We start from the raw sequence: 27,795 nt of genomic DNA on the forward strand, positions 1-27,795 counted from the left end.
GGGGGAGGGGGGAAGGGGAGGAAGACAGAGACAGAGATGGAGACAGAGAGACAGAGAGAGAACCCAGAGATGCATGCTTTCCCACCATGATATGATACAGCCAAGGTATGGGAATGGTTAGATCTTCTGTCATGCTGTTTGGACTTCTATCTTTCAGAACACACTTAATTTTTAAAGTAAAAAGTTAAACACTACTAAATCTGCTAGAGAAGTAGAGTGAGCCATTATGCAAATCTATTGTTTAAATGTTTCAAGTTGATGCATTTTTAAAGTTTATATCATAGTCAAATCATGATTCCTTAAAACTACAGACTCACCAATATAGATAGATAGATTATAGGAATCTCTAACTAGTATAGAGTAGCTATAGATTATTATTATTATTAGCTATAGATTATAGCTAGCTAATTATACTTGATCACCAATACTATAAAGAGCAATATGAGCAGAGAAGCACAATATTTTCACATTTGTTGAGAAACAGAGATAGATGGAAAGCCATGTATGAAACAGAGCTTTTAAGAGTCAGTGCTAAACAAAAAAAGAGTCAGTGCTGTTAAAACACATGTGTATGATCATATGGCGCAGTGGTGAGCAGTTTTGTGGAGGTTTGATGTCCTGAAATTAGTTCATGCACAGTGTTTTTAAATTCAGTGGCAGTATGGCATAGAGCCTAGCATAGTTTTGTGATAAAGACTATATCAGAATTAGATCTGAGCATGATGGAATGGGTTTAAGATGCAGAAGAACCTGTAGCCCAATACTACAGAGAAAGCTCTATTTGAAGGACACACATTCGTATTACCCACGGTTTCTGGAGCTTCTGTTCTAAGAGCATCAGGTTCAAGATCTGTAGCAGGAACTAATTAAAAGCAATGAAATAAATGGTGGGAAAATAAGCAAATGAAATATTTCAAGTATAATATTTCTTCAATTTTAAGAAAATTTCTGAAATTCAATACTTGCTAAGGTTTGGTCACTGAATAGTCAGATACACGTTCTTTTAAAACTCAGCCACAATTTCATCCATCTAGCAAGTATCTGGAAGTATTTAGAGTTCTTGACTCAAACTATAGAATACTTTCTGAGAAATTTAAACTTTTTTTTTTTTTACCACGGTATAACTGCTCTGGATTATTGGCTTTTCTATAGAAATCTTTAAGAAAATTATATGCTTAATGGAGCATGATAGTTTTTAAGTTTGAGAGTAGAAATAGAAAAGAATAAAGCAGAGTGGATCATACTCATCTTGTAGAGAACTCATACTCATAGCTCATTTGAGATAAAAAAAAACCCAACTTAACAAAATAGAGTAAGAGCTATCCAGTCAACAATACTGTGCTCTAAATGGAAATGAAAGATCCCCTATACTTTTTGTATGTGTGTGAACACCATTGCTGAGGCTTGAACTCAGGGCAGGGTCCTTGAGCTTTTTTGCTCAAAGCGAGTGCTCTATCATTTGAGGCATTGCTCAATTGCCAGCTTTTGTGGTGCTTAGTTGAAGAAAAGAGTCTCATGGACTTTCCTGTCCAGGCTGACTTCAAACCACAACCTCAGATCTCAGCCTCCTGAGTAGCTAGGATTACAGGTATGAGCCACCAACACCTGGCCCTTGATGCTTTTAGTTCAGGTCCAAACTTCTTTGAAGATTTCACTGTTCTTACAGGCCCTCTAACACACTACTATCACCACCTCTGGGAAGCAGGGTTCTCTTACGCCAGCGAGTAATCTCTGACTCCTGCGTGGGTTCTACACTTCCCTACTTTCTGTCTCATTCACCTCTAAGATTTTAAAACCCAACTTGTTTTTCTAACTCTTCTTATTCCTGTCCCTCATAAACTTGGTTTCTTTAAACTTATAGACATTTGTGGCACCTTAAAAATAAGTTTGATTTGCAACACAACCCTGTTTCAATCTAAGTGTATTTCATCCTTGCTAGGTGTTGACCTTGGCTATCCCACAGACTGAGAAATACAAATAAGCCTCCTATTTCTGTGTTATTATCACAGATGTCAGGGTGACTGTGGGAAGATGGAAGGCAATGTATGCTTCTTAAAAGAAAAAAAAGTTTAAGATATTGTGATTTTGCCTTTTTAAGGAGAATGAAATAAAATAAGAACCCTATAAGATGCATAGTAATGCAGACAATCATTGTCCAGAGACTACAAGGAATGCAACTGCCACATATGTTCCACTTTCAACCAGATCAGTGGCATAGTCATATATCATTCTGAACCTCCACCCATGCAGGCTTGTCACTCCCACCCTCAGCATCAATCACAGATTCTCAGAAACTACCAGGCAGCACTCTTTTCACTGGAAATCCACATTTACCCAGTTTTGTTTGAGGAGCCTCAGGAGTTGGTGTGGTTTTAGGTTTGGGACGTGGACGACGGGTCCGTTTTGATGTTTTAGGAACTGAGGAAAGAAAGCCTTCAGTTATTACAAAGTCTGTACTTCAAAAGTGATGGCTCTAAGTTTTCTAAAACAGATTTTTTTGTACTTCCAGAATATTTTTTTCAGCTTTTCCCCTATGATAATAGCACCATTGAAGGTTCATTGATGCAAAAATCACACATAAAACAAAATGGTTAATTCAAGTAATGAAGAGTAATAGAATTCAGAATAAGGAGTATGAAAACTGCTGCTGAAATATCATAACTGTGGGTCAGGTGCATGTTGTTTTTAATAGTTTGTTAAAATAGGACTACATAATTAACTGAAATATTAAAGCACAAAGATCCCATAGATCACAAAAATGATGGATCCCCAAGGAAGCATTTTGTTAGAATCAAGAAAATTCCCTTTGAAAGTTGCCTTAAAAAAACTGGTTATAAAACACACAAAAGACGACAAAACAATGTAGAGGGTTATATGTCCAACAGATGATACGAATTAGTTTCATGCATGAGCCTTTTAAAAATAGGAAGCAACTTCTTTTAAGAACCATATTTTTGGAATGAAGACTAAAACGGAATGACATTAGAGCATGGTGATGCAGTCTTTTCAAGCAGAAGAATAGGTAGCCATGATATGGATGCAATGATTTTGACAATGGGAACAAAGAAGACTTACTGATGACCGCAATGTGTTATTACCTTGTGTTGTCACCTCAGCCTCGGCTCTGAGTGTCACACGTTCAAGCTCTGCAGTAGGAACTGACCAAAAGTATTAAAAACAAACCACGTGATTTTTGTAAGTAAACGAAAATGCCAATTATTTTATTCAGAATGAATCTTTCTAGTATGATATAACTTTTAGAACTACACAGCCTCTTTTAACAACCATTTCATTAGAAAAGTAGGTAGTTGACTTCCTAAAATTTGGTCATATCTAACTAACTCAGCACCTATTTCCTTACTGCTTATTCTTTGATTATCTAGAGATACAAAGTGAATTTTGTGGGTACCGCTAAGACTCATCTTTGTAAAATGAGGCCTCAGCTTGGTGAACTAAGCAATGAACAAACAAGTCTTCATGGAGAAGGAGGAGCTGACTGGTCTCCTTCAGACCAAATCTCCTCTGTTCATTCAAGTTCTTACAGATTTCCACCAGGGAATTTCTATGGACTCAGTGACATATAGAAAGGCCTTGACCTCTCTCAAGAATTAATCATGTATTTGCAAAGATCCTGCCAGTGCTTTTACCTTATTTATAAAGACAACCTTCTGTTCCCAACTCCCTTGGAGGTGTGCGTCAGTAAGACTGAGAAGCTACTGGGCACTCAATAAATATGTTTTGATTTGTACACTCTTTCTAAAGAAGCTATATTTTAAGCCATGAATGAAAGTTTACAAAGACACAATGTCAGGGATGATTATACAATGGGAGGCATGACCCACAGATGGCCAACAGTGTGCCTCTCTTAACATCCCTACACTACAGTAGAGCTATTGCTGCCCATCTTCACACTCCCAAGGGTGTGCTGGTTAGTTCTACTCACTGGCATTATACCTGACCCTCAGTGGGTCTAGCTACTGGGACTTTCTCCACCAGGAACATATGGTTTACCTGGTTTGGGCTGAGGTGCTGCTGGAGTTGGTGTGGGCTTTGGTCTAGGATGTGGACGACGTGTCCGCTGTATTTTAGGAGCTGAAGGAAGAAATTCTCGAGTTAAACTACGTATACATTACCCATAGATCTGGGACCTATGGGAGGTGACAATGTAACTCTAGGCTTTATAGCTTATTATTAGATACTTGGCTTTTTAGTTTTAGATTTTTGTGGTGTATATGCATTATATCTCTGCTTTTATCACAGGAGATTCTTTTAAGATAAAAAAAATCACCTTTTAATTTAAGGAATAAAAACTAGGAAATATAATCAAGAGCCCACAGAGCAGCTTGACATGGCTAAATTTGAATGGTAATAAAGGACAATCTCCTTACATCTGTGATTTCTGATTTAATCTTTTATACTCTGACTGTTGGATTATAACTCAAAAGGAAAGCATAATGTTGTCTAAAAAGAAACAAAACAATAAAATACTATATAAATGGAAATGAAGGATTAATGTTGTGTTGTGCTCCTCCTGGCCCTGTGAGAGTTACGCATAGATCTATCTAGATAAAAGAGACACCTGTGATACTATGAAACTCAGCTTTACCACAGATACAGACACTACTTAAGCAACACACAAAATGACAGGACCCAATTGCAGGTAGGTTACATGACAGTGACATAAAGCAGTTGTTTTCACAACTGATTCTCTTTACAAACAAATAATTGGAGTTTTCCCCTTTTTAGGAAAATATACTTGAACAGCCACAAAGAATGATGTTGTTGTCACACGAGACAAGATAAAACTCTAGGTTTGACAATAAGCAGAGAGGTTTGTTTACAATAGAGTGCATCAACATTACCTAATGTTGTTGCTGGGGTCTCAGGTCTAAGGGTGACAGGTTCAGGGAATACACCAGGAACTGACCAGAAACAAAGTAAACCAAAGAGATTTAAAAATATATAAGAAGTTAGAATATTCACATCCAAATAGCATACCAGTTCTCCTAAAAATGAAAAATAACATACTTCTTAATTGAGGGGAAGAGTATATGCATATGTGTCACAGATTTGTTCAAACTTCTTAGTTCTGGCTAATTTTAAGCTTAGCTTTGAAACTACCCTGAACATCTTAAAGAAGTCAACATAAAGTTATCATAGGTTTTCAACAAATGAATTCTAACTGCTATGGAAAACTTGGCACAGGGAAATATTTTAACATATTCTTAGGAAATAAACTGTGCTAAAGATGTAATTGCCTTAAACATGGAAGACAAGGTAATTAGTACTTCTACACTCAAGTTAATTAACATGGGTTTTCAATGAATGAATTCTAATTGCTATGGAAAACTTGACACTAGGAAATACTTTAATATATTGAACTAATATATTCTTCAGAATAAACTTTACTAAAGATATCATTACCTTGGACTTCTCTGTTCAAGATAATTAGTACTTCTATGTTCAAGGAATGATATTCAGCTTAAGTAAAAATGACTGCAATTTGAAGTATATAAGTTTGACACAGATATAAAAGTTAACAATCAAAATGGCCTGTGTTGATTTGCCAACACAGAACACCTATAAAACATCTACAGAAAAACAGCTACAGAACATCTACTGAAAAACATCTAAGACCTTTATCCAAACCAAAGCACAGCATAAAGGTTGATATATGTCTGTAATACCCAGTAGAGAATCTGTCTTCCTTCAGCCCAGAAAACATGGAAGTCAAAGATTTCAAATGTCACTATGATAGCTAAGTTCATAAGTCAAAACCCTCAAGTCTTCCTTTAACTAACTTGATGGACTCTTCCAATATCACACCAACACCACGTTCTGATCATCTAGAAGTAGTCCATTAGGACAGAGCTGCCTTACTGCCTTACATGAGGACTGGACTGGCTCACCTCCATGCATGTGTAGTCCTTCGCTTTGGTTTATTCTTCCCTACATTTATCTAAATCTGAAGGCCTAAGGTCAACTCTAACCAACCCTATCTTCTCCTTTGCTAGTGAATGACTTTATGCTTGTACTATGCAAGTATGTCCTCAGTTCCACTGCTTTGAAGTAAAATTAATCTATAGCTGGCATATCTCCCATGATGAGATGTGGGTCTGGAAATATGTACCCTTATATAGTAGGACTTGTTTATTTGAACAAAAGATATTGGCTCTGCTGAAGAAGTTTCACTTCTCATATTTGAATGGAATTCAATATTAAAAATAGACTGAACATAGTGTTTCAAAGAAGATTCTTACATAGAAAGAATCAATTGGGTCAAACCCAGCCATATTATTCTTGAATACTGGGGCAGGGAGATGTTCTTGACAATGCCTCATGTTTTCAACTCTGGGCCCTACTGACAATGAATTGAATCCTCACTGGGGCAGAATTCCAGGGATTACCCTTAACCCAAGTAACTGCGAATTTACCCGGTTTTGTCTGAGGTGCTTGTGGGCTTGGTGTGGTTTTAGGTCTAGGTCGTGGCCGACGAGTTCTTTGTGTTGTTTCGGTAGCTATAGAAAGAAAAGCCTTGTGTTACTATAAGTCTTGTGGCTCTGAATACTGAGGGAAGGATTCTCTAAACCTTATCAGATTTTTAAAAGTTTCAGGAAATGATTCTTTTAGTTTTATTGTTTCACTCTTCTAATGCCTACATGTCTTTTGTCATTATTGATGGTGCACAGCTGAATTGCTCATTCAAGCTATGAAGACTACTTCATAGCTTCATAGTGAAAAAGTCATAGCCCTTCCTTATTTTGGTAAACAGAATTATTCAGTAGGAATGTTAATGAAGCTGGAGGAAAAGTTGAGACATACTCTAAGGAAGAGGCTTATAATTTATGATTTCAGGTTTGAATTATTTCCAATTGTCAAATCAGTAAGGAAACACACCATTTAAAGTATCGACAAGAAAATAAACATACCATCACAAAGTTTTTAAAGATTTTTTTTGAGTTCTAGAAACTTAGATGAGCAAAGAAGCATAATAGCTGCTATTATCAAATAGCCTGTATGAGAAGTGGAAACCAATTTGTTTAAAACTCAGCTTTAACACCGAACAGAAGCACAAGATCATATGACGATGCTCAATGTGCTACACAGCAGGAAAAGGTTTGAACTAAGCTCTTGTTAAAAAAAGAAAAACAAGAGGAAACTTGTTTATCAGAGGCTTCAAGATCTGCTGACAATGGAAGAAATATAATGGTGGCAGAGGATGATAGCCACCATCTCAAAAAAGCATGTCATGGGGATGGAGATTTCGTAGACTGTATGATGAGCAGTAAAAGTACTTAGCGTATTTGCACAGTGCTGTTACCTATTTTTGTCCCAGGGGTCTCTGTTCTAAACGGAACAGGTTGAAAGGATGTAACAGGTTGAAGGGCTGTGACAGGTTCTGGAGCTGTAATAGCTGCAAGGTCTGTAACAGGAACTAAAGGAACAAAGTAAGAATTTTTTACAAAAAATATATAAAGTGAAATGGATCTTATTAGTGCAATGGCAATCTAACACACATATACGCACAAACACGTACAGACACATTTCTGAATGAAGGCGATGAGGGGCTGAACTGTATCTCCACAATTCATATGAAGAGTCCAAAGTCTTCATATACTTACTATTTGGAGATAGACCCTTAAAAGAGGTAGCTGAGTTTTAAATGAGCATTGAAGGCTGAGGCTATGATCTAGTTTGAACAATGCCCTTCTCAGAAGAGGAGGAGACATGACAGATGTATGCACCCAGATAAAAGATGGAGTGAGGACATTAAGAAGGCTGAAAATCATACTCTTCTGGGGAAGGAAGGAAGGAAATCAAAGTCACTCTTAGGTGGGAGTTACTACTTAAATTTATTAACCTCAATCATATTACTGATATTCACTGAGTATTTACTAAAATCTAGTGCCTAATAATAGCAAACATACCCAAGTTTTAAAAAAGGAAGAAACAAAATGGATGAATAAAGAAACTTTTCTATTCTAGCTTGACTTTCATAGGTCAATCAGATACTTCTATAAATATATAAAATATGTCTTAAAGAATTCTGGTCAAACAAAGTGAAAAAAGATCATATGGACCATAAAGCCTGAACTATCTACTCTCCAACAGTGTGTACAAACTTCTTTCCAAGGATTGCCCTAGATAGTTATAATGGTTTATGTGCCTTTATACTTTCCAAGAAAATAACTCTCATGTATACAAACACATTCGTTCACTATCTGCTTCAGTTTACCACACACATCAAATAGTTGAAGCATGAGTAGAACTGACTGAAAACTAAACACTGAAGATTAATCCACAGAGCACAGGAAATTGACCACCACCTCACCCTACCTCACCCTGTTCTTCAACACCTGGCTGCAGTGGAATCCACCACGGACACCAGGTGTACTTTGTTTGTGTGGGCCCCCACAGGGTTAAACTGCTAAGACGTCTTAGCTAGGACATACACATTTACCCAGTTCTATGAGAGATGCTTCAGGATTCCATGTGGTTTTAAGTTTGGGAGGTGGACAATATGGCTGCAGAGGCACCAGAGGCATTAAAGGAAGAAAATCTCAGGCTAATACAATGTTTTAGATTCTAGAAGCAGTAGCTAGGAATCCTACTTATTATTAATTTCTTGAGTTGCAATGTTTTTTCTTTTGAATGTGAAATACTTGACCCTATTTGGATAATGTGCCTCTTTATATCACTTACATTTCTGTGATAAATAAAGCATGAGTTGATAGACCAAGGAGATTTCAAAGAGATTCTCATATGGATTTCCGAATGAGAAATTTACAGAATCTTGCTGAGCTATGGTGTACACATAGAGGAGAGGATATGGGTCATTTCTTTCTTTCTTTTTTTTGGTCAGTTGTGGGACTTGAACTCTGGGCCTGGGCGCTGTCCCTCAGTTATTCAGCTCAAGGCTTACGCTCTACCACTTGAGACACAGCGCCACTTCCAGTCATTTCATACTCATGGTAATATTTATAAATTCACTTTACTAGTTTTATGCATATTTCTTATTTTATTCCTTACCAAAACATCATTACCTAAAATTGGAAAAAACCAAAATAAAAGCATTGTAGATAGTCAATGTATAAGAATTTAGATCTACTAAAGAACTGTCTCATCATAACAGCTGTGCCAATCAGCTCAGCCTAAATCAGGCCTGGAATTCAACCCTCCTTCTTATTGACTTTTAGTAAAAAAAAAAAAAAAAAGAATGTGACTGAAATGTTAGTAAGAAGAGAAATACCAGACACTTAAAGGTATTGCACTGCAAATATCAAGTTCATGCCTAGATCTCTTAAAGACAAGAAATGGAAGAAATAGTCTTATTCTTCAATATATTAGGTAACTGAATTACAGAGGGAGCCACTGAAGCCTCATGATATGAGAGAAGATATGCTTATGATGATGATGAAATGGGCAAGAAATGATGGGGCAGATGGAGAGCATCTGTCATTACCTAAGGACGGCCCTGGAGCATCAGTTCTAGGAATAACTGGTTCAAAGACTGTGGCAGGAACTGATCAAAAGAATAAGAAAAAAACAGACCTTGTGAATGCATGGACTGTCAGAAAATTTATCTTACCAGCACAGACAATTTCTCTTTTTTTTTTGGTCAGTCATGGGGCTTGAACTCTGGTCCTGGACACCGGTCCTGAGCTCTTCAGCTCAAGGCAAGCGAGCGCTCTACCACTTGAGCCACAGTGCTTCTTCCATTTTTTGATAGTTATTGGAGATAAGAGTCTCATGGACTTTTCTGCCTGAGCTAGCCACGATCCTCAGATCTCAACCTCCTGAGAAGCTAGGATTACAGGCATGAGCCATGGGCCCCGGCACAAAGACAGTTTCTAAGGCTGAAAACTTAATTTTTAATATTCTTAACAAAAGGGGAACATAATTTTTCCTTTGAAGATTTCCTTAAAGTTTACAGGTATTCATTTGATTCAGAAGATAATCAATGATAGACTTTGAACTCGAGTGGACATCTCCCTCTGGTCAAACCCTACAATATCACTGTTGATTATTTGATGAACACCTATATACTAGAACACCAATATACTGGAAAATCTAAGGACTTAACAAAAGCAGTTGATTTTAATTGTTCACACAGGACCAATATTATTCTAAGCTGATCTTTAAGGCATGAATGGAATCACATAGTGAGAAAAGTACAGCTACTTAAGAGATAGAGGACTGTGGTTCAAAGGTCATGAATCTGAATCCAAAACAATAAGCTAGATGTACATTTTCATTCTATCTATTGAGGTGGCATAAATATAAGAATTACAGTCTAGGTTTGCAAAAAATGTAAGACACGAACTGATACAAAAAGGATTGAGCTAGGGCTTAAGTGGTAGGGCACCAGCCTAGCTCTGACTTCAAACCCTAGTACTAGCAAAAACAGAGTAAATCATTAAAACAAAAAGCAAATGGTCATACACAGAGATAATTCGCAATTAGGAAGCATTTTGTGTTCAGCTATACCATTCTCCCCACTAATCAGTAGCTTTTACAATGAACAGATACAAAGTACACATTCATATGTATACTCTATGTACATAGACTTTAGAGGAAGACCACATGGATTCTTTAAGACAGAAATCACATATTTACCCAATATTGTCTGAGATACTTGTGGATGGGGTGTGGTTTTAGGTTTGGGACGTAGACGACGGGGTTTTTTTGTTGTTGGAGCTGAAGGGAGAAAAATTAGGATTAATATATAATTTTCCATTAACTCTGGTGTTGATGATATAGTTCTATGTTTTCTAAAACTTAGTAGTTTGATTTAGGAAAAAATTGTCACTTAGGTTTAAATTTTTCTTCAGTGTATTAATATGTTTTCTCTAATCATTGAGAGTTTTCTAGAGACAAAAAATTCACATATAATTATGTATAAGAACTATCTATATTTTCTTCAATGTGCCTCTAACCCAAAACCAATCACAAGACATTTCTCAAGTCTAGTGTGAGAGAGGTTCCAAGTAATCCTGGCATGTTCACTTAGAGTGTTAAGATGACAAAGCCTGAGAAAATTCTCCACTTGGTGTTTTGCAAAAATAAATGTATAAAATTCACCTAAACATTGGCAAAGTAAAAAATAGTTATGCAGCATTGGATATGTGGAAAGTAAGTTGTATCAATGGTCTACCTAAGATGAGAAATCATGATTGTATTTTGACTGTAACAAAGAATACTATTCAAATAGATTGACAAGCCATTATTTCAAGATGGGATATTGAGCATGTACCCAGCTGTGTTAAGTCCAGGTACATTTCTGTTAAAAAGAAGACCTTCAACATTTAAGATGATTTAACAAAACAGAACACAGCAGAGAATTATATCAAGATCTAGCACCATCACAAAGCTCAAAATGATTAAAAAGAAAAAGCACTTGCTAAAGGATATGAAGAATCATTACCTAAAGATGGCCCAGGAGTAAGAGGTCCAAGATCTGGCACAAAAAAAAATAATCAAAAGCAATTTTTTTAAAAAGAAAAGAAAATGTTAAATACACAAGAAAAGCCATCAAATCCTCCTGAAAATGAACTTTACCAAGCTAGCATTAGTTCTCTAGCCAAAAGCAAAATTTAAAATTCTTATTAGCATCTTTACATAAATAACTGCAAGTTTTGCTCATTTTTATGATCTGATAATACAATAAAACACTTAGGCAGTCTTTTTACAAAAGAATATAAAATATAATTTATAACACTGTAGACTGGAAAGCAAAGTCATAGGTCATGAAAACTGAAATGACTGAATAATCAAAATAGAGAATGGTCATTTTGTTGTTGTTGTTCTTTGGAAAAAGACCAAGACTTTTATTCCAACAAAGGTATACAAAAAACTAGATATAGAGAAGCATTTGACCATGGAATGTGTTACTGTATCTCTATTACAAGGACAGAAAAGACTTGATTCTGAAGGGTAGGCGCACATGCCAAATGGTTCAAATGAAATAATTGAAGTTGGATAATCAAGGCCCTCTTTGTTGGCCTTCCAAAAATAGCATTACTGTCCAGTTAAGTTAATGCCGTCTTCTTTATAGTTAGGTTGCAAATCTACTTCCTATTCTTTTTACTGTTACATGCACATCATTCTTCTCCCTGTTTATATAATTCTTGCCCATCCTACTAACAAAGCTACAAATTTCTAATTTTCACATTGTATGTATATAATATACATGAATATACATGTATAATACATATGTATATACATTATACATACATTATGTATGTGTGCATATAATTATATACACATGTATATACATTATACATGTATGCATATATATGTAACTATATACATATGTAGACATTTGTGGAAGTTATGTATTATATTATAGATTATACATACTATATAATATATATCAGCCATAATTTTTTTAATTCTCTAACAAATTAGCTGTGTGCCTAACAATTGGTAAAACTTAATAAACATAGCTTGTTGCCCACATTTCTTGTATCTTTTTAGGAATAGTTGTAACAAGAGCAACTTCCTTTCTCAACTAACCTTAACTAAATATCTTTTGTTTTTACTGTGTTCCTCACAAATGCAAATGTGGCATTTAGTAGGAAGTGTAACTGCTTGAATCACATATACTAGCTAGCTGTATTTTTGCTCATCTAGAATCAAAGAATAAAATGTTACTGTATGTCAGAAAAACAACAAAATACTCAGGCACAGGAGATCCTCATATGAACAGCATGAGAAAGCCAAAGGGATCAGTCAGAGCATTGTGTTAGTAGTAGAAGCTTTCGATGACCCAGGTCTTTACCTTTAAGGACTGACTACAAGGTTACTCAGTAGCAAGTTAAGCCTACACCCCGTGTCATATCCAATGTGGACCAATAGGAACCAGGAACCACATATTTACCTGGTGTAGGCTGAGGTATTTTGGGGCTTGGAGTAGTTTTTTGTTTGGGACGTGGACGACGAGTTCTTGCTCGTTGGGTTATTGTTGGAGCTAAAGAAAGGAAACTGGTTATTTTAGTCATATGACTCCAGGAACTAGAGAAATAATTGTACATGGCCCTAGGCTTTCCTTATTTTTCCTAGTTTACTTGAGTCTCAAGAAAAAATGGTCCCTTGGAAAGTTTCTTCTGGCCATATATATGGGAAAATGATAGATTACATAAGCTTATTTTATTATTTTGAAAACTTTATTATTAGTTACTGACAGCAGATTCTCAAAGAAGGTCCAGCGCCAACCAGAGTTTGACATACAATATGTCAGTATCACCTCCGAGACACATAGCCTACCCTGTTTTTTGAATTATGTCTTTGGAAATTACTTGGTTTAGGCATAAGATCCATCAAAATTATTACAAAAAGTACTTTTAATTTCCTAGATTCATGTATACATAACAAAATGTTCTGTACATGTTTAAAACAAAATAAAAAAGAAAAGCAAATGCCCACAGAATTATAGTTGATATTTAAGAAATAGGCATTCCTAATTTTTTTTTTGGGGGGGGTCTGGTCGTGGAGCCTGAACTCTGGGCCTGGGCACTGTCCCTCAGCTCTTCAGCTCAAGGCTAGAGCTCTTCCACTTGAGCCACAGCACCACTTCCGGCTTTTTTATTTTTTCTTATGTGGTGCTGAGGAATCGAACTCAGGGCCTCAGGCATGCAAGGCAAGCGCTCTACCACTGAGCCACCTTCCCAGCCCCAAAGTTGTTGTTGTTTTTTTGTTTTGTTTTGTTTTTTGGTCGGTCGTGGGACTTGAACTCTGGGCCTGGGCGCTGTCCCTGCACTCTTCAGCTCAAGGCAAGCGCCCACTTGAGCTACAGTGCCACTTCCAACATTCCTTATGTTATGTGAAGTTTAGCTTTAACATAAAGACCATTACTGGAGTAGAATCATGGACTTTATAGAATGAATGTAGTGAAGCTGGACAATATTGGAGATAGTCTGTACTAGCTTCAGAGCAACTAAGGGGTGTGTTTAAGTACTTTTAATACATTCCAAACAGGACATATCCTTGCATGACAAATGAGGCTGATAAGAAAATCTTTGAAAGAGAACAATCATTGACTCAGATAGTGATGGACCAGACAATGAGAAGAAGTCGCATGTGCTTAACAACATAAATGGCCATTACCTAGAGTTGTCAGTGGAGACTCAGTTCTCACAATTACAGGTTCACTGTCTGCGCTAGAAACTGACCAAAAGCAGATAAGAAACAACAGAGATTAAGAAATATATAAAATAAAGTTATCTTGAAAATGAATCTTCTTCACCCATTTATATTTGAAAAAAACTTTTGAATTCTGGGGAAATAGTGTTTATTACCACTGGCCATATTCTTTCACCCATTTATCTCACAAAATCCACCATATAGGTATACCATTTATACCTTGAATAGCTAGGAAGCTAGTAAAAATTACTTTTCTGGGTTTGCTAATCTCATTGTACCCTTTATTCAAAAGCAGACTCCAAGAAAATTGCTTGATTTTCTTATACATTATTTTAAATTATGCTAAAAATTATTATTAAAAATTCTGCTGGCATGTAAATGGCTCTGGCCACCATTATTGATTTTTTTAAGGAGTGGTAGTTGTGGAAAGATTGGAAAAATTTTAGTCTATTTACTAAAGATCTGTGATAGCTGAGTGAAGGTGCCTTTTCTTCATGATAAATGAGATATTGCTGCTTACTATTTTTCCTTACGAACTCACATCATGGATAAGAACTACATAATTATCTGAGTGAGGAATAGAGATGAAGGGCTGGAGTGTAGCTCAGTAGTAGAGAAGGTGTCTACCATTCATATGGGTCTGGAAACAATCCTCAGCAACACACACACACACACACACACACACACAGAAACAAGGATGATTAAGAAAAACACCTGAAAGACAATAATGCAATTTTCTGTCTGATCTTGAAAAACAGCATTTCTACTCTTCTATAACATTGTGAAATGACTCTGTATAGATATGAAATTAAATTAAGAATTATGATTCTGATATTAAATTATCATTGCCTTTTTTCATTAAAATCTAGAAGATTTATGTAATTTCCAAGTTTATCATCACCAAAAACCCTTCAAACACTTCTACAGAGACAAACTTCACTGACACTTCAAGTCAGCATGGCACAACATTGATTTAAGCCACATATGAGAGCATCATCTGAACTAGTAACACACAAAACCAATGGAGACAGACAAGATGACACGATGGAAAACCGATAGCTCTCAAACAAAAATAGGGCTTCCCTATTTTGTTTGGAATTTCATGTCACCAAGAAAATTTATGGACAGGAAGATTCAGCTGCATTTGAGCAGTATACATCAAAGAAAAAAGGATTTCTACAAGACAGACATTGATGAGCTATCCTTGAAAGCTCCAGCCAACCAGCTCTTTCACTGCTACCTTCCCGTATTCAAAAGCTGTATGTACACTAGAGGTTGCAGAAGTTCTGTGGTTTGAAAGATAGATGATCAAAGCACACATGACTCTTAATAGTTGTCAAGTGCTATAAGCAAACTGAATATACTTGAAGGGGACCAAAGGAAGCATAATTCTCAAATGTTATAGGATGGAATGGCTAAGTTGATGTTAAAAATGGCCTCTGTTGAAGACAGTAAATAATTTTTAGAAACAAAATGAGATAGAATTACAATCTTACGTGGGAGAAACATACAGATGAAAGGAAGAAGAGATGAGGGGACAAGCTCAGAGAAAGAGGGACCAAGAAGGTATTGTTACCTATGGCGACAGATGGAGCTTCAGTCTCAAATGCAACAGGCTCAGAGACTGCATCATAAGAAAAGAAACAAAAGCAACAAAAGTCAAGTGACTTTTAAATGTTCAGTGTCTAATTTAGAGAACCCAGAATCTAGTTTATTCTTAGTTGATATAAATTGTTTTCTTGTAGGTTTATAAGAAATGGTCACTTAGTAAGTTAGAATTTTATACTAATTGGAATCCTAGGAAAAATTTTCAGTTGCAAAACAGTTGAATTTTCAGAGCTGTTATGTAAATAATTTATGTGGTAGAAAAGTCACTGTTAATAATTATAAGTTAAAATTATCTTAGGTAATTTAAAGACGCTAATCCCTAGCCAGCACATCTTTCTTCAGTCGTTCCTATTAAGGAAGTCCAAGTGTCAACCTTCTTCTGGCTTACTACCCAGTGGTAATTACCAAAATACAAGCTGGACTACCATTAATTACAGCGTAAAAATGCTTTAGGAAAATACAATATCCCACACATGGACTTCTTCATTTAGTACTTAAAATATTAGTTGTGGTTACTTTGAGAAGACAATGAAAAATCATAATATTTCAGTTCAATGATGTATAGCTTATAGAAACTATGATCGCAACATGCTCTATAAAATTTCCAGAGGAGAAAAAGGTTGTTAAGCCAAGGTATTAGAAATTATGTTTACCAGATTTAGTTGGTAGCAAATCTGGTTTTGCTGTGATTGTGGACTTAGGGAGTAATTGCTTTGGTGGTTCTGAAACTGAGGAGAAAAAAGGGTGCTATAATTAGTGTCATAACAGAACTGCAAATATGAAGATTAACATTACTTACACATAGTTTCCCTACTTATGGATCAAGATACTGAAAACAGTGATTACCAGGCTGGATTTTGGGTACATCAGGTCTGTGTGTGATTTGAGGTGTCTTGGATGGTTTGAGTGCTAAAGAAAAAAGTATTGAAATTAGTATAACAGTCATAGCTACAACTGTCAAAACTAAGGACATTTAGTTGAGTTTTAAAACACAGTATAAATTCAATAAATATATAAAAATTAATTTCTGGCGTGTAAGAAATTGCATTGTTAGTTTTCCCTGGAAGAAAAATGTTTCAAGAAATGCTTAAAATGTGTCTTTAAACAAAAGCAATTAGAAATGTCATAAGACGTTTCTTCTTTGGTAGATCATTTAAAAACAAAGCATATTAGTTCTATTTCTTCATAGTAGATTTTCTTTGGTACAAAACAGATAAAAATTAAAATTTAAGGATGCTTAAGAAGCGATTGTCAAGTACCGCATCACTTAGTATCTATCATACATGATGAATATTGTTACATGAACACTGATTTGGAGGAATTTTAAAAATGAGCAGACATTTCAATGAAATAATTATAATATCAATATTATTACTACTAATAATAAAACCATCTTTGGACTTTCAGTGCTCTCAAGTTGTAAAGAACACCACTAGTTTTATACTGAATACTAGATCAAGAATAACCTCTGGTTAATGAAACATATGCAAAAGCATTTTTCAAGGAAATGGTAGTGCAGAAGCCATTATTCATGTAGCTTTTTAGAGAAAGTCTTACAAGTTATGTGCATAAATGAAATTATATTCCCACAACACAGGAAAAGAGTATACACCAATTGTTCAGTCCAGGATGAGCGTAGATGTCCCTAAGGAAAAGTTGATGGATTTCTTTTCTCCCCAAACAGGTCACATGTTTGAAGCATGGAATGACTTTTGTGATGAGGTGGCAGAAATGTAGTCATGCCTGAGGTGGAGAGTGTGAAAAGCAAAAGCTACCAAGGCAACCAGAGGGGATAGAATTACCGATTGTGGGTACCATAAGCTCCAACTGTACTGTGGTGAGTTCCAGAGCTATAGAAGAAAAAAAAAATCAAGAGCACTAATTATATCAAGAATTGGCAAGAGCAGGAAGGAAACTCTGAATCTCAAGTTAGGATACTCTTGTACTTTTTCTGATGACAATTTCCCTTTTATTTCTCACAACTACCCTTTTTGCCCCATTGCTTTCTAACAACTTATCTATTATGAATATTTTCCAAATGCAAGCCTTTAAGGTGCCTTTAATAATTCACCTTGTATACCAGCTTTCCATTTGGTGTATGTACTAAAAATAAAAATAAGAAAACATATCTAAAGTGGATTTAGAAAAGGTGTGTAGATGCTGAAATGTAAAAATCAACTGTGTTGGCTCCTAAAACCCAGATACTTTAATAGCTATGTAATAGCTATTCAAACACAAGCTACCACATTCGGCTTCCCATGTTCTCAGGGATCCTGAACATTGTTACATTTACCAGGTTTGGACTTGGGCACGTCTGGACTACGTGTGGTTTTAGGGCGGTGTCGACGACCCGGTCTTGTGGTTTTAGGGTGGTGTTGACGACCTGGTCTTTTGGTCTTTGGTGGAGCTGAAGAAAGAAAATTAGCTAGTTAATATAGGAAATGTAGCTCTATAGCTGTCAATAAGTGTTACATGTGACTTAAATGCACAATTAAGCCATTTGAGTTGTTGTAGACACACCTGTTGCTTTTTTCAACTTTCTCTCATTACCCATTAACATAAAATCTTGACGTTTTTTGGTTAAAGTTCTATAAACTGTCCAAGAGATCATATTATTATTCCATGTTGAGATGGAAAATTTCATACAGAAGTGACAGACACAAAGGTTTGGAGGTGGGGGCTAAAGGAAGCATGAGAAAGTTTGCTTTTGAGGAGTCACTAGGAATGCAAGTTTGATTTTATTTGGCATACTATTTCAAAGGAGAACTTATTCAATTGTTTAAAATACCTACTATCACCAATATATGCAAAAGACTTTGAATTCAAACATTATTTTAGGGGAGGAAAAATTTTAGATTGTGTAGTGCAAAATATATATGTATACTATGCACATATTTATATATACTTATACAATATATTTATATACATATATATATTTCCAGAAGAACAGAGAACAAAATACAAGTGACATTAACACATTAATGTACAATGGGAGTCTGTCAAGAAAGATACCAGCAGTTAAAAAAGGAGGAAACAAGAATCACCCTCTGGATTGGGTGGGGGGGGGTTGGGGGGAGGCTGGGAAGGGATGGGAAGGGGAAACAAAGGAGGAGGTTACAATGCTTGATAAGAAATGTACTCATTATCCTGCCTATGTAATTGTAACCCCTCTGTACAGTATTTTCACAATAAAAAATAAATAAAAAAAGAATCACCCTCTGATAATTTTATAACCCATTGCTGTTATTGAAGGTTTAGTTTCCAGTGTTCCAGGTCCTGAGACTACCTAAGAAACCACCAAAAAGGAATTAAATTGAAAAGCAACATGACAAAATGTATTTAAATGTATATGGGGCTGCTAAACTATTTACTAGGGTGAAAAATACAAAAAATGAAATTTTGCCAACAAAAGTACTACCTTTTCTACTTAAACTAATTCCCATGTGTTTAGACAAAGTGAATAACAATGTAGTCAATTAAGTTTAGAAAGAGAAATGGAAAAAGAAGGCATTTCTTTTTTGGAAGATGTGAATATAATAAAATAACAAGCAGTTCATATTATGAAGGAAAATATGGGTAATTGGCTAAGGTGGTACTCAGACACAGTTTTTTTTCTTTTAGAAGAGAAAAAGCTATAAAGATTGGTAAGTTTTAGTTCTTTTTCTCTTTCCATCTATTAATGGATTTCCTAGTGACACATCATGGTATTTAGATCACATTGCTTTTCAAGAAAATCTGCAAATGGTTTAAAAGTTTTGAAAGTAAGAAAAACATACTGTAAGTGCAAATATGCCTTGGGGGAGCCAAGACACTCCACTGGAAATAACCAGGTTAGAACAAATTAAGGACAAATTCCTCAAACACAAGGCAGATCAATAAAGAATGTGTCAAATCAAAATCAGGGTGGTTTCTGTGTGTGTCTACAGACTTCTCTTCAGTCAGGCACCAGCACAGAGTAGTAGTCTGACAAAAGAATCACTGTAAAAAGAGAGCTGAAGAATAATTAAGGAATATTTTAAAGGTAAACCAAATCAAAAGATGTGGATACTAGAAGGGGTAAAAGGTCATTCTTTCTGATTAAAGGAAGCTCCATTACCTTTTGTTGATTGTGATGGTGGAAGAGTCTGAGGTTCTGGAGCTGCAATAAAAGCAAGTCAAATGAAAAGCAACGCTGAATTCATCTACAGGTACGCTAACCCTTCCAGCATAGCACTGCCAGAATCTCTAGGCTTCTTGCTCAAATATGCTCTTCAAGTTGGAGTTTTTTTTCCATTTTTGTTTTTCTAAGAGACGTTTGCCATGGTCAACTATATTCCCCTTGCTAATTACTAATTTCCTTCAGTTTAACACCTGCCTCTTCAAAAGGAGCAAACTTTTTTTTTTAAATATAGTTACAGTTTTCCTCCTTGCCCATTTCATTGCAAAACTAAAACCAGGCTTACTTAAGCAAAAAGAAAAAAAAAACCACAAAACTTTTGTTTTAAAAATCCTGCTTTGGTTGGGGCTGGGAAGGTGGCTCAGTGGTAGAGAGCTTGCCTTGCATGCCTGAGGCCCTGGGTTCGATTCCTCAGCACCACATAAGCAAAAAGAAAAAAGCCGGAAGTGGTGCTGTGGCTCAAGTGGTAAAGCGCCAGCCTTGAGCTGAAGAGCTAAGGGACAGCGCCCTGGCCCAGAGTTCAGGCCTCACGACCGGAACCCCCCCATCCCCCCCCAAAAAATCCTGCTTTGGAAACAGGCTATTAAGGGAAACACATATGTAGGATTCTTCAAGCCGAGAGTGAGAAACATCTTCTGCTTAGAGCCAAGGGCTGAAAATTTAGATAATAATGACAAGGAGTGACAAAATTCCTAAAAATCAACCTCTGTATAAATTCTGCATAGATTTAAATCTGAGAGAGAGATAGAAGAAGAATCTCTTCCTGTAAAACAGACTTCTTTTTTGTTTTTGTTTTGAAGTATACCATTAGTAAAATCTCCTGAGAGGGAAGCAGATGCCAGTGTTCAGAGATTATCTCCAATTATAAATTCTCAGAGCATTAGAAAAATCTCGCCATTCTGGTCTTACAGCCTGAAAATGGAGGAGCCCCAACACAAGCAGAATTCTTAGAAGATGGAAACACTTCTTCCCCTTCCAGCTGAAAGGCCATTACTCAGAGCAATCAGAATTCCACTCAACTTTGGTATTGGAAATTATTTGAAGTCCTAGACAAGGGGGTCCTCAATCTCCTGGCTGTATTTTTGTGTTTTCTCTGTGATGGTCACGAACATAATGATCCTTCACACAGCTCACAGCAGCACTGTGATCATATCAAAGGCCTGACTGAGATGAGATCATCTCATTGCATTTTCACACTTGCCCTGGAAAAATGTATCACATACTAACATACAGATCATAAGAGTTGCCTAACACAAATGTCAAACCCTACTTCTGGAATACTGAAAACAACTTGAGGGTAAATTACCAGTTGTTTATGTCATGGTGAGGGTAAAAGAGAAAGATTTTAACATTCAAAGAAATTGTGTTCTACTGGGAGTTGGAACAATAAAGAAACAAAATAATCAACAAATCAGTATTTAGGAATTTTAATATTTAAAACCCAGGAATCTTGATAAGAAATGTACTCATTACCTTGCTCATGTAATTGTAACCCCTCTGTAGGGTATTTTCACAATTAAAAAAACTTATTAATAGAAAAATAAATAAATAAAACCCAGGAAGGTATAAAGCTAAATTATATGTTAAGTGGAAAGAATATATCATCGTGGAAGTTCTGAAAATATTCCATTAAAAGGATATTTCCTGTTTCATATACAGAGAAGTATTTCGTGAAAATAATAGAATATGTACACATATTGGAAGGCCTGTATTTCTAATTGAGTCTTCCTTGGAGCTTCTGTACAACCACTACAGAGTCTTGACTTTTAGAATATTATTTAGAATTTTGATTGTCATCTCTTATCCTGACATGATGATGAGCAGCTTGAAGGTGCCTTCTGCAAAACTGGAAGCATAGCAGGCACCAACAAAGAAGCTGCCAACCCCTCAGACGCTTAAATAAAGGTGCATACCAAAAAAAAAGTGTGGTGCTCTATATCTCACTTTATGATGCTGTGGCAACATCCCAAAACTCATAGGCAAAAAAATACTATGTAATTTCCAGTAAAATCTCACTAGAGTCATTTCATTTCTGTTTGAGACTGCTACTCATTTCAAACTTCATAAAGAATCTACTTGATAGAATCATACAATTACTTATAAGAGATGAACATGATCTAATTGGAATTAAATATCCTGAAAGGTTTAGGAGGAATTTATTTACTAAGTTTGGTTCTTGTTGCTTTGGGTCTGGGGCGACGTTTAGGTGTAGAAGGGGTGGATATAGTCTGCTGGGGAGCTGAAAGAAGATTTAATATAGCTTTGGTAAGTGGTATTTCTCAACCGACGGTCCCTATAAATGGATAATCTGCTTAAGTGCAAGAATGACTTCATTACTCTTTGTATTCCTAGAATGGCCAACACTATGCTTTCTATAGAGTAGACATCCAAATGAGTATTGACCTGATCCAAATAGATTAAAATTCTACATGAGAAGTGAGGAATATACTACTCAATTAATTGTATTAGAAAATGAGCACCTTGGCCATTTCAGATACAAGGTACAACTAAGAACTCAGAAGGATAATATTCAGTAGTGGACAAACACAAACCAAATAACCTAAATTTAGAGAAAGCTCAGAATTCATTTAATTTGTGGTTCACTCTTATCTTTACCAAGCACAATAAACTCTACTACTACTGAAATAACTTTATGTTATAGACTGTGAGTTATTACCTCTTTTTTGCATCTCTTTCTTCATCATATCCAGCAAGGATCTCAGAGCCTACTAGATACTGTTTATGTTTGGACTACACTGGATAAAATACTCTGATCAGGTCATATCTAAATGGATTCAATAAAAGAGAATATATTTCTAGAATAATGTATCATGTATACTTCAGCTGCTATTTTCCGGATGATAATGTTGAAAGATTAACAATGTTGAAAGAAATAAAAACTATTTTTTAAAATACATAAGCATCAGGATTATGGAAACTCTGAGTTTTATAAGAAGGTATATGAGATAACTCAGTTCTCTAAAGAATTTCATGGTGGAGAATAAAGGGGAATGTTCGGAAAAGGTCAACAATGTCTCCTTTCTATCACTTTACCTGTTCTTTCAAAGTGTACAATTAAACCAAGATCATTAGTTACCAGGTGTTGTAGGTTTCATTTCATGACTGGGAAATGTTTCCACTTTTTGAGAAGCAAATGGTACTTCACTTGGAGCTGAAAGCAAAAACACCCCACCCCACCAAATAAATTAAAATGAGATATTTTAAGAATTTTAACATGCTTTTGGATGGCACGATGCACATGCTACATGATTAGGGATGAAAAGTGCACGTGGCTTTGCAAGCGGATGGATGAAATGAAATGGGGAAAAGTTAGAATATTAAATGTTCAGTAGCTGGCTCCAGGTCGACTCCCGAGGTACACACAAGTGAAATGACACAGGCCACAAACAGGAAAGGAGAGGAGGGGATGTGGGTAATGAGGTCCATGCAGTTTTCAAAATCTTTTACAACGTTGAAGAAGAGGGAAATATCATCTGTTACAGTTCAGGACATAAGAGATAGACAGACACACATCACAATAGAATTTAAAAGATAGCTACATTAAAAATATACCTTAGGCATATATTCAGACAAAGTAGAAAGAAATTTTTAGACATGATGAGAAAAGGCATTCACAGGATTATGGATTTTTTTATAAATGGGAAACAAAGCACATTTTTTAAAAAAAATATTACCCAATGTTGTTGCCCTTGGCTGTTCAAGAGTTCTAGAAGTTTTAGGTGGGACAGATTCCAGAATAGGATCACTTGTTGCTGTAGGAATAAATGCCAACATTTATAAAAGAAGCAGAGATTCCCCGGGAATAAAATACAAATTCACAAGCGATGAATTATCTCATATAGGAGGAAAAATATCAAGAACCCTTGAGGGATTGCTGACCAATAACACTTTTAAATCAGTGATTCATTAGGAGTCAAAGGTGAGCTCACCTTGAAAAACATACATACTTAAAAGATCAGAAACAATGACCAAACAATGCTCCATACACACCCTTTTCTTCCCTTCTGTTTCATAACTGCTAACTGAACCCATTATACACATTCATTTCCACTTTTCTTATCTTTTGCTATTTAAAATTGTTCACCTGTATTCAACATGGCACAAATAATACTGACAGAACGTGACACACAGGAGGCATGTATCTGCCTCTGGCAGATACCACTATTCCCTTGGTATCTCCCATCATATTTTAATTCGCTGAAAGGGACTGTTGGGAGTGAGTTAAACTCATTGTAGATGCATTAGGAAGTAGAGGCTAAAGATGGAACCCACATGACCTTCTATAGATAGATCATGTCTGTCCTAAGAATTTTCCACCACCACACTATTGAAGATCAAAGGCAGATCATTTTGTTGTGGTGGTGGTAGTGGGAAGTTCTGCCCTGTGACTGCAGAGGTGTGGCAGCATCCCTGGTCTCTGTGAATCAGATGCCACTAGCATCTACCCCCTACCTGTGACAACCAGATATTTCTCCCAATGTTGCCAAATGTTCCTTGTGGGGAGAAAGGGTTCCCAAATAACCCTCATTTGGGAACCACTACTGTACAGAAAACAGCCAAGAAGCTAAAACCTTTTTACAATGAATAGTAGATTGGTAGGTCAGTATATTACTTTCTGCCAGTGGCATCTGCATCTCCCTCAGGGGACAGAACTCATTTTCTGATGAAAGTAAAGAACTCCTTTTCTGGCAGCCATGGGTAGAATTCATTTCCTTGACACTGAGAGGTACCTACATCTCCCCTGTGGAGCTCCAGAGAGCATCCTCTGCAGAAGCTAAGAGATTTCCTGACATTCTGGTGCTGGGTGAACGATTGTTTTGCCCAGGTTCAAGTGGATTTTGGTGTTCTGCTGCAGTTAGCCATAACCTGTCCCATGTTAGCTTGGGCTTATGGTTCTGAGCTATAGGAATGTATACAGCAAGTGGCAGCACTGGCTTCTGAAGTAATATGAACACACAGCTATGTATTCACAATGAAGCAATGCCAGCTCTGAGTCTAAGAGCTTCAATGACTATAATAACACACAAAGTTTGATTTTCTAGAGAAAGAAAAATGGCAGCCCCATGCAGGCTATATGTCCAGTGTTACAGCTTCAGAATTTCTGGTAAGTATAAAGCATCATATCTTCCAATCTGACATATCTTACTTTAGAGTTTGCACAGCATCTTAAGCTAGATCAAAATTTTTTTAACCTTATTAATACTGCTGAGAAATAGGTGAAGTAGGCCTTGCTCTCAGTTTTCAGACTGAATAATGTATTTGACATTTATAGCAATAAAGACAATCACCAACAGTCACGTGTTGGAATGGTCAAATTCTATACATTTTTTCCAGTCCCAACAGTAGGACCGGAAATAACAGGATGAAAACCAGGACCCTTGCCAAACAATGGAGCACCCAAATTTATCCAAGAAACACTACTTGCCTTCAAATCCCACATAGATCCAAAGACATTCATTGTTGGGGACATTAACACAGCACTCTCCCCACTAGATAGATCAACTCAGCAAAAACTCAACAGAGAAACCGCAGATCTAAACAACTACATAGATCAACTAGATTTAACAGAAATCTACCAAATATTTCACCCAGCACCATTAGAATACACGTTTTTCTCAGCAGCACATGGAACATTTTCCAAAATAGACATTTTAGGTCACAAAGAAAACTTGTCCAAATTCAGAAACATTGAAGTTATACCTTGCATTCTCTCAGACCATAAGAGAATAAAAGTAGAACTCAACACTAAAAGCCACCAAAGAAAGTACTGAGGCTGAACAACACACTGCTGAATCATGAGTGGGTCATGGAAGAGATTATAAAGAAAATTCAAATGTTCATAATATTCAACAAAAATGAGCACACAAATTACCAGCTCCTCTGGGACACAGCTAAGGCAGTACTCAGAGGCAAGTTTATAGCTCTGAGTTTCTACATCAACAAATTAGAGAGATCTGAAACCAACAATTTAATGAGACATCTGAGCCTCCTTGAAAAAGAGCAGCAAGATAAACCCCAATCCAGTAAACAGAAGGAAATAATTAAAATTAAATCAGAATTAAATGAATTAGAATCCAAAAAAATAGAAAGAATCAACAAAACAAAGAGTTGGTTCTTCAAAAAAATTAACAAAATTGACAGACCCTTAGCAAATCTTATCAGAAAAAGAAGAGAACACACCCAAATAAATAAACTCAGAGATGAGGATAGAAACATCACCACAGAAACAACCGAGATTCAGAACTTTATAAGGGAATACTTCTCAAAACTTTATGCTAATACATTTGAGAACTTGGCAGAAATGGACCTTTTCCTAGCAATATTGACATGCTGAAACTAAACCAAGATGACTTAAACCATCTTAACAGGCCCATATCAAGCATTGAAATAGAAACAGCAATGAGAGACCTCCCATCTAAGAAAAGCCCAGTACCAGATGGTTTTACAGTGGAATTCTACAAGGTCTTCAATGCAGAGTTCACACCAATACTCCTCCAACTCTTCAATGAAATTGAAAGAGAAAGTTCACTACTGAACTCATTCTATGAAGCCATCATAACCCTCATCCCAAAACCAGGCAGGGACTCATCAAAGAAAGTGAACTATAGACCCATTTCTTTGATGAACATTGATGCAAAACTTCTCACAAAATTCTGACCAATCGACTTCAACAATTCATCCAAAAAATCATACACCACGATCAAACAGTATTCATTTCAGGGATGCAAAGCTGGTTCAATATACACAAATCAATTAATATAATTCATCACATCAACAAGAGCAAGGATAAGAACCACATAGTTATCTCAATAGATGCAGAATATGACAAACCTACAGCCAGCATTATAATTAATGATGAAAAACTAAAGCCATTTCCTCTTAACTCAGGAATGAGACAAGGATGTCCACCCTCTCCACTTCTCTTCAATCTAGTATTAGAATGTCTAGCTATAGCAATAAGACAAGATGCAAACATAAAGGGGATCCAAATAGGGAAAGAAGAAGTAAAACTCTCCCTCTTTGCAGATGACCTGATCTTGTATTTAAAGAATCCCAAGGACTCCACTCCCAAATTACTCAAGCTGATTCAAAACTTTGGCAAAGTAGCAGGGTATAAAATTAACCCTTAAAAATCAATGGCTTTTCTGTATGCCAACAATGAGAAAAGTGGGGCTGAAATTAGGAAAGCAACTTCATTGGTAATAGCCACACAAAAAATAAAATACCTAGGAATTAACTTAACCAAAGAAGTGAAGGACCTCTATGATGAAAACTTTAAAAACCTGAAAAAGGAAATCAAAACAGAACTTAGAAAGTGGCAAAAACCCTCATGCTCCTGGATTGGAAAAATCAACATCGTGAAAATGGCAATACTTTCCAAGGCTATCTACAAATTCAGTGCGATACCTATCAATATTCCAACCTCATTCTTCAGGGAAATAGAAGGGACAATCCAAAAATTCATATGGAACAACAAAAGACTCTGAATAGCTAAAATGATCCTCAACAGAAAGAACAGTGCTGGAGGAATATCAATACCAAATTTCAAACTCTACTACAAAGCCATAGTAATCAAAACAGCTTGGTGCTGGCACAAGAACAGACCTCACGACCAATGGAATAGAATTGAAAACCCAGAAATGAACCTACAGACTTATAGCCATCTAATCTTCGATAAGGGAGCTAAAAAAATAGAATGGAACAAAGACAGCCTCTTCAGTAAATGATGCTCGCAAAATTGGTTAACTGCTTGTAGAAAACTAAATCTAGATCCTTCTGTATCACCCTGCACCAGAATCAACTCCAAATGGATCAAAGACCTCCAAGTCAAAGCAGACACTCTGAAAACATTACAGGATGGAATAGGA

At 36.2% G+C, this 27,795-nt stretch overlaps 1 protein-coding gene across 1 annotated transcript in view; it reads right to left on the reverse strand.

Annotated features, from left to right (window-relative positions):
- Abi3bp (ABI family, member 3 (NESH) binding protein) overlaps positions 1-27,795 on the reverse strand; it is a 187,052-nt gene that overhangs the window by 53,606 nt on the left and 105,651 nt on the right. The window contains exons 14-20 of the mRNA XM_013024095.1: positions 23,602-23,679; positions 23,004-23,078; positions 22,071-22,145; positions 19,847-19,888; positions 18,044-18,157; positions 17,553-17,600; positions 16,597-16,659 (exon numbers count right to left, since the gene is read on the reverse strand). Coding sequence (XP_012879549.1) covers positions 16,597-16,659; positions 17,553-17,600; positions 18,044-18,157; positions 19,847-19,888; positions 22,071-22,145; positions 23,004-23,078; positions 23,602-23,679 — 495 coding nt within the window. The remainder of the gene's footprint in view (positions 1-16,596; positions 16,660-17,552; positions 17,601-18,043; positions 18,158-19,846; positions 19,889-22,070; positions 22,146-23,003; positions 23,079-23,601; positions 23,680-27,795) is intronic.

The sequence above is a fragment of the Dipodomys ordii genome, unplaced genomic scaffold (genome assembly GCF_000151885.1).
Source record: "Dipodomys ordii isolate 6190 unplaced genomic scaffold, Dord_2.0 Scaffold73, whole genome shotgun sequence".
NCBI classification, from domain to species: Eukaryota; Metazoa; Chordata; class Mammalia; order Rodentia; family Heteromyidae; genus Dipodomys; species Dipodomys ordii.